Source organism: Populus alba, chromosome 9 (genome assembly GCF_005239225.2).
Source record: "Populus alba chromosome 9, ASM523922v2, whole genome shotgun sequence".
Taxonomy (NCBI): domain Eukaryota; kingdom Viridiplantae; phylum Streptophyta; class Magnoliopsida; order Malpighiales; family Salicaceae; genus Populus; species Populus alba.
Genome location: NC_133292.1, coordinates 6,935,226 through 6,951,227, shown reverse-complemented (window position 1 = coordinate 6,951,227; position 16,002 = coordinate 6,935,226). Strand labels below are relative to the sequence as shown.

The window sequence follows — 16,002 nt, the reverse complement described above, 5'->3', positions numbered from 1 at the left end:
GAATTGTGATTTAACTGTGAATTTAAAAAAAATTGAAGTTTATTTTTTTATTTTATTTTGATATACTACTATAAAAAATAAATTTAAAAAAATAATAAAATTTTAATATATTTTTAAATAAAAAATATTTTTTAAAAATAATATCTACCACAGTTCAAAATACTCCTTAAATATTAACCACTAATGTTGATTTTGGTGCCCAGTGAAAAAAAAAAAATCATCACAAGGTAGTTATTCGTGCTGGGGCCTTTATGGCACCAAAGGTATTATATTTATATTATCTAATTTACAAAATAATAAATATTTTTATTTATTGTTTCACGGTAAAATACTTTACTGCCCAGTAATATAACTAATTATCTCATAATGATGATTACTAATATCGTTTTGTAATTTTGAATAAAAAAGAAAGTTGTTATTTTTTTTTAAAAAAAGTACCATTCACTTTGCAACAAGAAAGTGATTATAAACTATTAAACATGTTCAATGGATAAACTATAAAAAAAAATATCTTATCTGTGCGTAATTTAGATAATTTCTCTTTAATTATGATAGTTACGTACAATTAAGTACATTTTCAGTAAAAAAAAGTTAAATAAGAAAAGAAACTATTTAAGTGATAATAAAAAAGTCATTTTTAATGACTACGAACTGACAAATATTAATAATTATTGCGTTCTAAGCAATTATTTCGTGAACTTGAAGGTACTATAAATGCAATGCCTTGAGTAACCATAGCAAATACGGTGTAAATTTATTTATTTTTATGTTTTAAAAATATAATTTTAGAAAAATTAGTTTTTTAAAAATATTTTTGTTTCAATTTTTTTTTTTAGCGTTTTCAGATTATTTTAATGTGTTGATATTAAATATATATATATATATATATATTTAAAAATATCATTTTAATGTATTTTCAAATGAAATACACTTTAAAAAGCAACTGCAACCACACTTTTAAATAGAAAAATAAATATATGTAAATATTTACTAGTTTGTAATTACTTTTAACTTATTATTTTTACAGAAATAGTTGTATTTTTATTCTTCTTTGAGGTTTTTTTAAAAACTTTTTTTTTATACTTGTTTGTTCATAACTACACAATTATGGAACAATTAACAAATTAATTTGTGAAAAGATAAGATATATATTTTCTCACCAACCATTCATTGAATATGTTTAGCATCTCACAATCATTTACCCGTTACGAAGTGAATATAATTTATTTCTCCTGAAAGTTAGAGTGTACCTTTTGAGTTGTGATGGCACGATAATATATATTAGTAACTAGCATAATTACGAGGTGATTAATTAAATTTCCAGATGGAAAAATAAGTAGTTATGATATAATAAATAAGAATATTTAATAGTTTACTCCTCTTATTTTGATGCTAACTTGCTCAGCTATTGAAGGATGAACAATTCCAATATATCACCTATGAATCTCCTATGAAGTTTTGTTAGAAAACAAGCAAACTGTGTTGGCCCAAAGAGAAATATATCAACAATAAGAATATTATTGGGTTATTTATATATCATTCAAAGTTAAATATTTAGTACAATTTTTTTTAGTTATTTTTTCTATTTTTATTAGTATGCTTTTCTAGTTTTTTTTTTAATTTTTTATATTGAATGGAATGATTTTCCTATTTATTAATATTATTAATGGAGTTTTCTAGTTATTTTATATATATATATATATATATATATATATATATATATATATATATATATATATAGGTTGTAATGGTATCTAGACAGTTATAAATTTAAAAGAATAAAATAAAGTATATTTAGAGTTTCTTTATAATTATAATATTTATAGTATTTGAGGGTTGTGATTTGTAATAAACTTGGTTGTTTTTCACTCTTGTCTCATCAGTTAGTACATAACCTAAGGATTCATGATACTTTCGGTTGAAGGACACAAATGACATGTAAAAGAACTCAATGGTCATTAGTGGTTAGCTGCCATGTGCTTTTGAATAACTATTTATGGGAGAGGTCGTGAAATAAGGTGTGCTTGTGTTAGAGGAGATGAAAATGTTCTCTATCATTAAAGAATGTCTATTAACTAGTGTTTTATTCATTTTCGTATCAATGGCTGTTATTAAAAATGGGATTCGAGATAATTTACATAAAAATATTATGTTTAAAATTTATAATAGAATAACCTGTACTAAAATACTATATTAAGAATCCATGATGAGAAATCATGTACTAAAATGATAAAAACTTATAATAAGATAACTCGTATAAAAATGAATATTTATGGTAGAAATTATTTTTTTATTAAGATATGAACTCAAGAATGAGTTTCTTTTACCCGAAAATATTACTGTAAAAGATTTTTTTTAAAGAAAATATATATTTTTATTGTTATTTTTCTATCATGTACAATCATATTTTTTTCTAGATTTTATAATATTTTAAAAGAATACTTTTCCTAGTTTATTTTTTTTTATTTAACATTACAAGGGCTTTTTTAGTTTTTTTTTAATATGTATATAAAGTGTTATAATAATTTATTGACGAGCAAGAGCAAAAAGACATGAATGCACAAAATTAAATATTTTAAGAATTATTCAACGTTATTGGTTTTTGTAGGTCTTGAATCACAATAAACAATACAATCTTTTGCTTTTATCTATGTCAATATCTCTGCAAATGATTTTAAGAATGTATCTCTCACCATTAATCTAATAAAATAAATTATAGTGTTTAGTGAGTAGTATTTTATTAATTACTTCACATAATTCATTAAAAAATAGATTTATACAAATAAATAATTCTAGAAGAATATTCTTATAGTGGATCCTAAATCTTATTTCATCTATATTTTCTTTATACCTATTTATTTGTTTAAAATAAATTGCTTATACTTCATGGGCATTTAATAAATATTAATTTGAAAAAGAAACCAAACTTCTTTGACTACGGAAACAATTTCCTAATACACTGGACAGCAATGACGGCACAACTGACCAATCAAACCAAAGTCAATGAACACCCCACAAGAATTTGAGTTTTGCTGACTCAGCACTCCCAATAAAACCTTCTCGTTTCCGAAATGGATAAACCTCACCGTTTAATCCGCAAAAACAGGTTACCTCATATAAAATATCATCGACACCATCCAATAATATTTCACCACGTGTAGGAGAACGAGCCGATGCTTCTTGTCCCTCTGAGTTTCCAGCTTTCTCCGGTAACCAGCAATCACTTAACTAAAATTTTAAAAAATGAAAAAACCGACGCCGTTAAATGGCGTGGCTGCTGCGTCGTGGCGCTATAAATACGTGTGCTTAGAGGAGGGAACTCACTCGTTCAACAATAACAAAACAAACTCTTGCTCTACGTGTTGGTGTTTCCCATTAACAGTCCATCTCCTTCTCCTGCCACCTCGCTTTCCTTTTTATTACCAGATTTTCTTCTTTCATTACTACCCAATTTCATCTCTATAGTTTATCCATCCATTTTTCTCTATCTTTGTTTTTAAGATATACATATCTAGCAAAATCTTCTTTTATCTGCTATATCGTTTTTTTTTTTTAAGAAACGAGGATGTGTGGGATACTTGCTGTTCTGGGTTGTTCTGACGACTCTCGGGCCAAGAGGGTTCGGGTGCTAGAGCTCTCTCGCAGGCAACTCCCTCTCTCCCTCTCTCATTTATCTAGCCTTTATGTTTTCGCTACCATTTCCACCCATATTTTATTCCTGATATATATATAAATTTGAAGTTTTCAATGTTTATTTCATAGCACTGGTGCTACCTGGCTAGCGTAACAGTAAAAGTACGAAAATGTTTTTCCTCCGCTGGTATATTTCCTAGCGCAGACAATTAGCGAAAAGGAATTAACAGAATTTGGAGATATGGACGTGGGACCAGATTTAAGATGAAAAATATTAAAAACGACCAGAAATCTTATAAAGTATTTAGGATTCATGGACACGATCCGCACAAATTGTTTCGTAAATTTGATGATGACAGGGGACTGATGGGTCCCATAATACTATTATAATCGACAAATTTGTGCGTATCAAAATTGCAATTGGATGAATAATGTTGTCTAATTATAATTGTAACAGGTTGAAGCACCGTGGTCCAGATTGGAGTGGGCTCTATCAGCGCGGTGACTTTTACTTGGCTCATCAAAGGCTGGCTATTATCGATCCTGCTTCTGGTGACCAGCCACTCTTTAATGAAGACCAAGCCATCGTTGTCACGGTTGGTTATTTTGCAGTTTTCATTTTTTGGCTTCAGACCAACAGTTTAGTTTCTGTTACGTTAAAATTTGCAAAACAGGAAATTATTTTGGTTGCAAATTACAATTAAAATTATGAGTTTTCACTAACTTTATCGAGTTGTTGGTGTTGAAAATAGGTGAACGGAGAAATTTACAACCATGAAGAACTAAGGAAGCGTTTGCCAAATCACAAGTTCCGAACAGGCAGTGACTGTGATGTTATCGCCCATCTGGTGGGTTGTGCTTACAAATTATGATAATTAGATCACATGAATTCCCAGTGATATTGAATCCAAAGGACTAATATATACTGATGTAGAATGGAAGTAGTTTGCAGTTCTTGGTTCTAACGAGTAACCATGTTCTTGAAAATTTTTGAATGCAGTACGAGGAATATGGCGAAAATTTTGTGGACATGTTGGATGGAATGTTTTCATTTGTTCTGCTGGATACCCGTGACAACAGTTTCATTGTTGCTCGTGACGCCATTGGGATCACCCCCCTCTATATTGGCTGGGGACTTGATGGTAACGGCTTGTCTGATCCTGGTTTTTCAAATTTATTTATGTCTAATGAGTTGGATTTTGTTTGATGATTTTACCTTTCTTTTTACTATTCAGGGTCCGTGTGGATTTCATCTGAACTGAAAGGTCTGAATGACGACTGTGAACATTTTGAGTGCTTTCCTCCTGGTCATTTGTACTCGAGTAAATCGGGTGGATTACGTCGCTGGTACAATCCTCCTTGGTTCTGCGAGGCCATTCCCTCAACCCCATACGATCCACTTGTTCTGAGACGTGCATTTGAAAAGGTAAAGACAAATATATAATTGGGCTCACTGTAAGTTGTTGTTCTTGATGTTAAAATTAACAAACAGGAAATTCTTATGGCGTGTAGCTCATATGTTAAGAATGATATACGCAGGCTGTGATTAAAAGGCTAATGACTGACGTGCCTTTTGGAGTTCTTTTATCTGGAGGCCTAGATTCATCACTGGTTGCTGCTGTTACTGCTCGCCATTTGGCCGGTACAAAGGCTGCCAGACAATGGGGGGCACAACTCCATTCCTTCTGTGTTGGCCTAGAGGTGAGTGTAAATTTTTGTCGTAAGAAATTCAGTATACAGATCTTAGAGAGTTTGATAGAGTCCTTGATTTTGTCCCTCGTGTTGAGCAGAATTCACCAGATTTGAAGGCTGCAAGAGAAGTTGCAGATTATCTGGGAACCGTCCACCATGAATTTCACTTCACGGTTCAGGTATAAAAATCAAGCGAAGTTTCTAAGCTCAATTTCGTGCTATCATTCTATGACTACCCAAAAGTGTAAACTAACATCTTTGGCTTGTTACAGGATGGTATAGATGCCATTGAGGATGTCATATACCATATAGAAACATATGATGTTACAACCATCAGAGCAAGTACCCCTATGTTCCTAATGGCTCGCAAGATCAAGGCACTAGGAGTGAAGATGGTTATTTCTGGTGAAGGTTCTGATGAGATTTTTGGTGGGTATTTGTACTTTCATAAGGCACCTAACAAAGAAGAGTTACACCGCGAAACATGTCGCAAGGTAACTAACTATATGCATATACCACTCTTTTCTGTTGAAACGTAGAGACATAACAAGGGAGAGTTCTGATAATTATATTCTGTTGCATGTATGTAGATAAAGGCCCTTCATCAATATGATTGCTTGAGAGCTAACAAGGCAACATCTGCTTGGGGTTTAGAAGCCCGTGTCCCCTTCTTGGACAAGGATTTTATTAATGTTGCAATGGCTATTGATCCTGAATGGAAGATGGTAAAAAAACCTTTCGTTGAATTTGTATACGTTGTTTCTTTCTATGTATGAATTTTTAAGTATTGATATTCACGATTTTAAAGCTTGTTAAGTGGTTCTCTATCTATTCATCAATTCCAGATCAAACAAGGCCATATTGAGAAATGGGTCCTTAGGAAAGCCTTTGACGACGAGGAGCATCCTTATCTGCCAAAGGTCCATATATACTAATTGTCTTCCTTCTAACTCCACAAGCACATTAATTGCTTTAGATTAACATGTCCCATTTCATTTTCTGCAGCATATTCTTTATAGGCAGAAAGAGCAATTTAGCGATGGTGTTGGCTATAGCTGGATCGATGGTCTCAAAGCTCATGCTGCCCAACATGTACCTATATGAGTTTTTGTTCTGTATCCTCTTGTTTCGTTTATAGCATATTTCTATTTGGAAGCTCATACTGCAGAATTAATATTTTCAGGTGACTGACAAGATGATGCAAAATGCTGAGCACATCTTTCCACATAATACCCCTACCACCAAAGAAGCCTGTTACTACAGAATGATTTTTGAGAGGTTCTTCCCACAGGTAATCCTATCAAACCTACCACAGTCAGTTCTAGTAAAGGATGAGTTATGCTAATGGTGTCACTGTCAACACTAATTTGATTATTATTATTATCGCTCTTCATTTGCAGAACTCAGCCAGGCTGTCTGTTCCTGGAGGAGCCAGTGTAGCATGCAGCACTGCTAAAGCTGTTGAATGGGATGCTGCCTGGTCCAATAATCTGGATCCTTCTGGCCGGGCTGCATTGGGTGTGCATCTCTCTGCTTATGAACAACAGGCAGCTCTTGCCAATGCAGGAGTGGTGCCACCAAAAATTATTGAAACTCTTCCTCGAATGTTGGAAGTTAGTGCTTCGGGACTTGCGATCCACAGTTAGCGCCTGCTGGAGGATGAAGTATCGGTGACTTTGATATCTATAGCATTGGCATTATTTAAACTTGTGTTGCCTTAACTATGGAAAAATCTTATAGGTCATATGTAGATGTTACAAATAATTATCTGTGGTCCTTTGAACTTTGAAGTCGTGTGTTGTCATTACTTTGTGGTTTTTGTACAAGGTAATTCATGTATGTTATCAATGCCCTGTAGCTGTTTAAAGCTGTAATGCAACCTTTCCTACTGTTTAAAGCCGTAATGCAACCTTTCCTATGGTTTCTTCGCTTCATAGATGAGTTTTTTTCTTCATCTTCTCAACTTCTTAGTTATATTATAAAAAATCCAATATGCAATTTTAATCATCGGAAAAGAGGGACAATGGATGTCTACATTTGTCTCAGCCATGGTACATACAATATTTAGCAGAAGCCCTTTTCCTATTACTTTTCATCACTGGGAAAATCGCAGATGAGATCCGATGCAGGCAGTGAAGCTTTTAAGTAAAGGACATGAACAAACCACAAACCACAAATGACATTTTTCTTTTTTGCAATGTTGAATAATATTTAGACTTTTGGGCCTTGAAAGCATCGGTGACATCTTCTCTGAAACTAAAGGGACCACGCTACTGTCAATGGGCAACAAAGGCACATGCAAATCATACACATTTTGCTTCTGTGGAGAACAGGCAAAAGGGTACCAGATTTTCTCTCCTGCTGCCAGTCTATGGCGGTCAGCGATCGGATCATAACGAGCTGGACAAAATTATGATAAAGGAAAACAAAGGATACAGAGCATTTATCTAGAAATTACTCCCGGCCATCACTTGAACCAGGCAGCTGGTATATTTGACCCGGCAAGATAAAATGCCTAACAGAAATAACTACAAGTCCCTTTCAATCCCATAGTAACATCTACCAAACATGCTATAGAACAGGGGCTCCAATCATTCTTGCAGTTTTTCACTTTATGAATAACTAATCCGAGTCCTTGAGACCATCCATGAAGGGATCAGGTTAATTAGCAAAATAAAGTAGCAAGTTTTCTCCCAGTCACCAAACAAAGAATCATCTCTCTTCGTGGTATGCAATATCACTAATTTACAAGGTGGGCTAATCGGAACACATGTATATCTTAGTCTAGAGATCATACAAAACAAATGAAGACGAGGATTGCAAATTATGCATCTCTCCGAACACGTATATCATTAGAATTGGTAGTTAACAAATAACAATAAACTAGACTTAAAAGAACAAGGCAGCGTAGAACAATTGGTTCCAAGTATCAGGCAGTCCAGGGAGGCACCAATGGCTACAATCCGCGGATCCCGATGGATCCGCCCTCTGCTGAGGGCTCAGATCGCCACTATAAATTGATGGGTGCCCATCTTTTCTCAACTCTGAGAGCATTGTAATGTCCAACAAATATGCAGGATTTTGCATTTCTCTGATCACAGTATCCACTACCCTCATTTGATCAGGGTATGCTCCAGGGTATGTCATTCCATTCATTGGTGTTGTCTCGCCGTAGCAATTTCTCGTTGTTGCTCCTGTCGTCCCCGAGCTCCATTCACTTGGACTGTCACAGATCAATAACCAAAATGGTTTCCTGTTAATTTCCAGCTTAGCAGAGTAATACTTAATTCTTTAGACGCTAATTACATGCACCATCCTATTAAACGAGGAATAGTAATGCCACTGCCGCTGACAAGTGACAACCGACAAATGATCGGTGTTCATTTTCAGGTTTCTTGAGAACAGGATCACGTGACGAGACCGTTGAAGGATGTCGGTAGATTGTCTTTCATTTGGGGGCAAATGACCCCTCTAAGGCTTGTGATATCATGCATTCTCTAGTCCTTTGTGTAATTAGTTGAACATGAATTTTATTTTTCCCAACACTCTGCCTGGACAGATGAAATAATTATGGTCACTACTCTTTACGCTTCAAGGCTCTGAAAAAGTCTTTATGTGATGACTGAAATTGGTTTCATTGCAATTGCAGATTATTCCCTGCAGTTGATTCAAATTAACTGTGGGGGTCCATTAATTAATTTGCCTCTTCTGTCATATTCGATCGAATTGCAAGCATATTTATTTTTATTTTTGAAAAAAAATTATTTTTTTTTTTTTCAAATACTTTTTTTATATTAATATAAAAATATAATTTTTTTAAAATAAAAAAATATTATTTTATTATATTTCCTAACAAAATACATTTTGAGAACACAACCAATAAAACACTCTTAAACATCCCTAATGCTAGTTTCTTTTGTACGCCTCATATGACTAAAAAACACCAATGGATTAAACGAAAAAAAAAACCTGAACTATTTTAAAGTGAAAAAACTCGATAACGGCTAATCTAATTCTCTTGTTCAACTTCCCAGCATTAAAAAATGACGTGGAATTTAAAAATTACAAGTAAATAAAAGGAAGAGAGAAAAAGAGAATAAAAGATGAGATTAAATGAATGCTGTCGCTTCCAAAAATCTATTGATACCAAAACTAAACCATTTCATCTTCGGATTTATGAGCATTTGAAATTATGAATCTAAAAACTTTCAAATTGATTTATGTTTTTATTAGATGTTTAAACATGGTTTCTGAGGTTATATTTGAGTTTATGAGTATTAGATAAGTGTTTGAAAGTATTTTTCAATGAAAAATAATAAAAACAAAAGAATAGTAATTCACTATGTTGCCGACAATCTAGCCGGAACACAGCGACCTCAGAAAAAAAGAAGATTTGACTGCAGCACGCCGTCCGGTCCTTGGAAAATTTGCCAATTTCTTTATCTAGTAATCATCAATATTATTATTTATTTTTTGTTGTTGCCCGTTCTACCCTTGCCTGCCTTCCCCGTCTATCAATAACCCGCAATATTCGTTATAATTACATTAAACGACCCTGTTGGGAAAGCACCCATCAATTGCAACTTGCACCTTCCCTTCTACCGATTCAACTCTCCATCGTGTTCATATTATTTTTGTTTTTATATTTTAAAAATAATTCTTTTATTTTAAATTAATATTTTTGTAGTGTTAGCATGTATTTTAATGTCCTAATATTAAAAATAATTTTTAAAAAATAAAAATATATTATCTTAAGTAAATTTTTTTAAAAAAAAACTCCAACTGCCGTACTCACAGACACCCCTAAAAATGGACCCATTTTTTAGTGCTGAAACCACTCCCAACGGACAATAAGATTCGAAGCAAAGACCAATTAGATGAGAGAGAAGGGGGGGACGTACTTGTAATGTGTGGGAGAGATGGACTGGAAAAAGACTCTGGTTCTAGTAGAGTCGATGTTGGAGTCCACCCATTTAGCCCATGTTCTTAGCCCTCTTTCCAATGCAACCAGACGATCCATATCTTGGTAGAATGTACCTCCTGATTCCATGTAATCCCATCTGTCCATCACACGCTACTTTTATTTAACAAATCCAAGTGCTACGTACTGTTACATTTATTGATTTTCATCAACACTCAAGAAAGATAGCCCATCAACGAACACAAATTGAGTTTTTTCCTTGCACTAGTCTGACTATGACTGGTAAAAAATTTATTTTTCAAATTATCACAACTGAAAAATAATTTTTAATTTAAAGTTTATTTAGAAGAATAATTGTTTATATTTTTCATGTTAAAATATATTAAAATAATATATTTTTTTATTTTTTTAAAATTCTTTTAAGATCAACGTATTAAAACAATTCAAAATATTAAAATTTTTTTTTAACAAAAATGCTTTTTTGAATATTTTAGAAACAAGGGTTGACTCGTATTTCCAAACACAACCTTAATATAATAATTAATTCACACATATGCATTTTTATAAAGATTTAATAGCTTGAAAGAAAAAAAAACAAAAACAATCTAATGGTAGAAAAAAAAAACATAAAAAAAAATGAAAACAAGAAACGAAAAAAAAGACATTAAGGATATATTAGAGTTCTCATAATAAAACTCCCAATACCATTGAAAAGATATTATCAAGATGAATTCTTACACCATGAAAAGCCAACTTCAAAGCTAATAACGAGTCATGTGTACAATTTAAAGATTGCGACATGGGCACTTGATGGCAACCCATCATTTTTAAAGTTAGTTTTCATAGTGTTTATGAATTTATCTTGTCAATATCTTTCTAATAACACTAAGAGTTTCATCATCGGAGCTCTGATATATTGCTGATGCCTGTTTTTTTTTTCTTTTCTTTTCTTGTGAATTATTTTTTAAGTTTTGCTAATTTGAGAAATATTTTTTCAATTGTGTTAGCAAGTGAAAAAACGCAAGAACCAGGATAAAAAGAAAGACAATTGTAACAGTACTTCTTACCCTTGGAGAGAACCTTTGTGACTCCACCAGTGACCGGTGTTGAATATCAGCACGTCGGCATTTCGCCAGGCGTTGGCATTCCCCGAAATTTCCTCTAGCCTCAGAACCCTCTTCCCTTGTACCACATCTATGTCTACCAAATATGGAGCTTTATAAAAGGAAATGGACACATCATAATCCTGCACAACACCAAACCCAGATCAGGACAATGACCTCCATTCCCTTGATCTCCTTTTGACGCCCGAAATTCACCTTAGCTAATGTGCCGCAGCTGGCAACTTTGGCATCAGCGGTGATAAAGCATACCAACATAGTTAGGGTTCGGGCCCCTCAAAACTATGACCACCGTATCTGACTTTTCATGTTATTTAAATCAGTGTAATAATAGCCGTCCGATTTTTATTCAAATCCAATCATGACTAAATGCAGGACAGCTACACCCATTCCTCCCCTTTTTTTTTTACAGAACTTGTGTAATTCCGGGTTAAAGTTTGAAAAATAGAAAACAGCACGGTAAACTCAGGTATTTGTTTTTGGTATGGCAGTGCAATCAAAGTTTTGAAAATTTATTCTCTCCCTGACACTATGATGTTAAGAAAACGACAAAAATGACACTATTTGTCCAAGTTCACAATCGAAGTTCGATTGTCAAGAAAAAAAGACGAGTCCTGGAAAAAAAAAACGACGACTTCTTTCATGTTTCGTCCATATATTGCTGGGCTCAAGATAATGAAAAGACTCCGGCAGGAGCAACATTTTTTAGTGTTCAAATTGCAGCCTTGGAGGCCACTAGCAGCAAGCACATGAATCTTATCAATTCGCATCTCAAGTAAAGTACTGTAGCAGTAGTGGCTATTTGGAACAGGGGAACTTACCGAGAACTTGAAGATGGAAAAGGGTTCTCCTCTACTCATTTGTGTTGAAGTTCGAGGCACCGACGATGAAATCAAGCAAATCAAAGACTCCCATTGATTCCGTCCAAGGGAGTCCCCCACAAACATCATACTTTTCCCTCTCATATTTTGCAAAAACTCAAGCCCATTGAATCTATACCATATAAAAATTAAACATAAGTCCACCAATTGCATTCACAGCACTAGAAATGTTAGACAGAAGGAGGACCCAAAACGATTTAACACTAGATGATGTTCTCTGTTACCTTGGGAGCTCACAATTGAGAGGCTGCCATCTGTACTTGAGATAATCAGAGTCAGGCCTACCATACATTTGGCAGTTGAACTGAGCGTCAATAATGGTTGGGCAATTAGAAGATTGATACAATGGGTATGATTCATCACGAACCCAAGTGCCGACAAACAATGCACAAGTACTTTGATTACCTTGCAGCCTTGGCAATCTGTGCTGGTGGTGGTTGTGGTGGTTTCTCATGCTCATTATCAAAGCTGAAGTTGCAACCTTGGTTTGAAGCAAAACCAAGAAAACAATCGCAAAACATGATGCTAATGGATTGCAAGAGGACCGGATACAAGCAAGGGACATTTTTTAGAGGAGGGAAGGGTGAGAAAAGCAAAAGTAAGTAGAGCTAAAAAGCTAGTAAAAAAGCAAAGAGAGATTGCTATGAAAAAAGAGAGGGGATAGGGCTTAGGAGGATTGTGTAGTCTTATAAAAGAATGGTGGGTTTTTTGTTTTCTTGTGTGCATGTGAAGGTAGCCGAGATGGGTTCACATGAGTTGCATATTGGATTGTTGAAGGTTTTGATTTTAGACTTTGTTCGAGTTCTTCAATTCCTTTAGAGGCTATTGATTCATCTGCAAGTTCAGTTTTTGTCCACAAATCATAGGATGCTCTTGGATCCACTCGTATTGATGTGCACCTCTAGTCTCTAGATATTAACTGCTGACACCTACCTTGAAAGTGTAAAGAAGCAAAGAATTTTAATTCCGTTTAACTGGTTAGTTTTAGTTTTATTTTTCAATAATTATAATAATTACAAGTTTGATTTTTTTATAATCACTAAAAAAAATTATATAATTAATTGAGATCTAAACATTCACATTAAAGAAATAAAAATGTAAAGCAACGAGAAAATATTATAAATCAAAAAAAGAGAGAAGCATTACCGACGAAGATTGAGGAGGGGCCCGAGGGTTTGGAAACATTGGTTTTTTTTTTTTTTCATATGCTTTTTGTTGTTTGAGACAGACACATAGGACAGCGAGGTCATCTTCACCTATGTGTATTGTCTGTTGTTTTTGTATGTTAAAATCATGGTGGCGCCTCAAAGTTTGAGATCCAATCTGCTTTGAATAGAAAAGAGAAGCATAGCAGCTAACATGGATAAAGAACAGATATTTTCCTTCCTATCAAAGAATCAATCTTTTGAATGTATAATGTTCGTTGCTTTCCTTCGTGCACATACACAAGAACATCATTCTGTTCCCTTCTACCTTCAAACAATCTCTCATCGCAATACAAATCCAATTGCGTAACTGTGAGCTTTATACAAAAGCTTTTGTGCCTTCCACCCGGAGCTGGTTTCAAGGTGAATGAGAATCTTTTTTTTATTTTATTTTTATGGACATGCCTTGAAAGTATGAGCTTTATTGCGTAAATATGAGCCATGAAATAAATACAATTTTTATTATAAAATACAATTAACAAATATGAGAAAATGAAGAACATATTTGGGATTGCTGGCATGGATGTGATCATGGCTCCAGGTGCAGAAGCTGGATACCTTTGGGAGAAGATCAATCTGGAAAAAGAGTATAGGATGTGAGGGGGGAAGACGGCTTTTCTTCTGGAGATCAATTTAACAGAAGCATTTGATATGTTGGCTATATGCACACAAGTAATTTAGTCCAAACTCTCCATTCGAGCGAAGTGGGCTCCTTTCCAGAATTACGGGCCTCTGAGCAATGTGAGAACATCTGTTTTTGTGCCTCCATGAGTTTTATAAAAAATATATATATATTTAGTTAAAACATGTTGAAGAAAAAACAGTTTAAAGGGGTTTAATTAAAAGTGATTTTAATAATAAAATAATTAAAAAAAACGTATAGTAATTTTACAGTTTTTAAATTAAAGTATTATAAATTGAATTCTTAATACATTATAAAATCAAGAATCCTTTATTAAAATCTTACTTTTATTATCGTCAATTTCATTTTGTACATAATCCATTTGAAAAAACTTATTGTATCTAATAGCAGTTTTAGAAATCAATTTCTTTAACATCTTTTCATTATTTTTGCAGTCATCTCATTTACTCTTTAGTTGTGATTTGATGAAAACATGACTAGTCTGTTCTTTAAAGGTGATTAATAAAAAATTTCATCTACTTAAAATAAGTATTTAGTCTCATTTTTATATCAATAACTTTAATGCAAATGTCAACAAAATTCTGCATCATTTTTCTTATCCAAACTTTGTTTGAAGACCTAAATCAAAATACATAGTGAGAAAAATAAGTATTGAATAGTAACTCAAGTTGTCATAACATAAACACACACATATGACAGTTTACATATGTTTTACAACCTCAATGGACCGTCTGTTTTAGATTCCTTATAGTGTGTGTATATTGTTTAGGTGCAAATAATTATATATACGAAGGACTTTTCTTCTCTTGTCCTTTTGATTTACAACCTCAATGGACCGTATGATTGATGGGATTTCCATTATAGAATGTTAATTTGTTTTGATAAAGCAAAAATCCAAAGTAGTGGTCAACTAGTAAATTAAAGGAGAAGGGAAGCGCGACAGGAGCATGGTGAAATCAAAGCTTCCAGCTTTAAGGACAAAAAAAAACCACGTGAGAGGACAAGGAGAGGAAGCACCTTGCCGCTGCCACAAATATCAAACGCAATTGTCTGGTGATTAATGAAAGGGACAGTCTTTGTATTGTTCAAAGACTTTGGTCTGCTCTGCATTTGTTGTCTTAAATTAAAATTTGCTGAGACCCAAACATCGTCTACTTCTACACCCTTTCCTCTTCCCTGTCCCCAAAGTCCAAGCCACCAGTCTTTCAACTCTGGATAATCAACTAAAAACTTACCGATTTCTCCACATTCTCTCTCTCTTTCTTTTGGACCCTATTTTCATTCATAGCCATTGAAACTAAAAACTGATTCTTTTTTTTTAATGGATAATCAACTTAACATCATCTTCAAATTAAGAATTTTTTCCTCCCCACGTCAGAATTGGTCCATTCCCAGTATTTAAGTTCTACTTGTTATCTATAATTATTTATCGAGTTACTGGCTCTAGTAAATTTAAGTAAGAAAAACATATCTTACTGGCCGCCAGCAGATGGATTCTAATGCAGGATCACTTGCGCCATCACATAGTTTTTTCGCCATAGGCAGCAAATGTTGCAACATTAGGAAGTTAACTGGTTTTCCAAATATACATTTTCACACATAGCTGACATGGTTATTTGTATGTTAAATGGTTATCATCTTTTAGCAAATATTCTTCTGACAATTGATGGAGTACCTGTTTAGTATGGCAAAATCTATGAAGCCAACAGTACGGTTGACATACCTGAGGTCTCTACCGTCGGAAACCGGTGAATGGACCAACACCAGCAGAATCAAAAGCAATGTCTATTGGACCAACAGAAGTAGATGGAAGTCGGAGTGTACTCGCATGCCGAAGTGGGTTGGCGAGAGAGATTCCATTGGAAGGAAGCAGGGAACAAAAAGATAAGACCAAGAGAAAAATAGA

General features: G+C 33.8%; 2 protein-coding genes across 2 annotated transcripts; one reads left to right on the top strand and one right to left on the bottom strand.

Annotated features, from left to right (window-relative positions):
• Positions 1-3,313: 3,313 nt before the first annotated feature.
• LOC118027584 (asparagine synthetase [glutamine-hydrolyzing] 1) lies at positions 3,314-7,259 on the top strand. Its single transcript, XM_035030966.2, has 13 exons — positions 3,314-3,645; positions 4,091-4,229; positions 4,386-4,481; positions 4,634-4,775; positions 4,869-5,059; positions 5,173-5,334; positions 5,424-5,504; positions 5,598-5,819; positions 5,916-6,050; positions 6,171-6,245; positions 6,331-6,417; positions 6,509-6,616; positions 6,726-7,259. Exons 1-13 carry the CDS (start codon positions 3,566-3,568, stop codon positions 6,969-6,971), a joined length of 1,764 nt encoding a protein of 587 aa, XP_034886857.1. The 5' UTR covers positions 3,314-3,565; the 3' UTR covers positions 6,972-7,259.
• Positions 7,260-8,021: 762 nt separating this feature from the next.
• On the bottom strand, positions 8,022-13,119 carry LOC118027585 (protein PMR5). Its single transcript, XM_035030967.2, has 5 exons — positions 12,473-13,119; positions 12,189-12,360; positions 11,314-11,492; positions 10,227-10,385; positions 8,022-8,548 (listed from the first exon to the last, which is right to left on the bottom strand). Exons 1-5 carry the CDS (start codon positions 12,811-12,813, stop codon positions 8,215-8,217), a joined length of 1,185 nt encoding a protein of 394 aa, XP_034886858.1. The 5' UTR covers positions 12,814-13,119; the 3' UTR covers positions 8,022-8,214.
• Positions 13,120-16,002: the final 2,883 nt, after the last annotated feature.

What these genes read in the sequence shown, in the direction of transcription:
- LOC118027585 (XM_035030967.2), bottom strand. Translation starts at nt 12,813, where the DNA reads ATGTCCCTTGCTTGTATCCGGTCCTCTTGCAATCCATTAGCATCATGT. An exon ending in TTTCCATCTTCAAGTTCTCG is followed by an intron (nt 11,493 to 12,188) that starts GTAAGTTCCCCT and finishes GGTGTTGTGCAG; the next exon opens with GATTATGATGTGTCCATTTC. An exon ending in CACAAAGGTTCTCTCCAAGG is followed by an intron (nt 10,386 to 11,313) that starts GTAAGAAGTACT and finishes TGTGATGGACAG; the next exon opens with ATGGGATTACATGGAATCAG.
- LOC118027584 (XM_035030966.2), top strand. Translation starts at nt 3,566, where the DNA reads ATGTGTGGGATACTTGCTGTTCTGGGTTGTTCTGACGACTCTCGGGCC. An exon ending in CCTTCTGTGTTGGCCTAGAG is followed by an intron (nt 5,335 to 5,423) that starts GTGAGTGTAAAT and finishes CGTGTTGAGCAG; the next exon opens with AATTCACCAGATTTGAAGGC. An exon ending in TTGAGAGGTTCTTCCCACAG is followed by an intron (nt 6,617 to 6,725) that starts GTAATCCTATCA and finishes CTTCATTTGCAG; the next exon opens with AACTCAGCCAGGCTGTCTGT.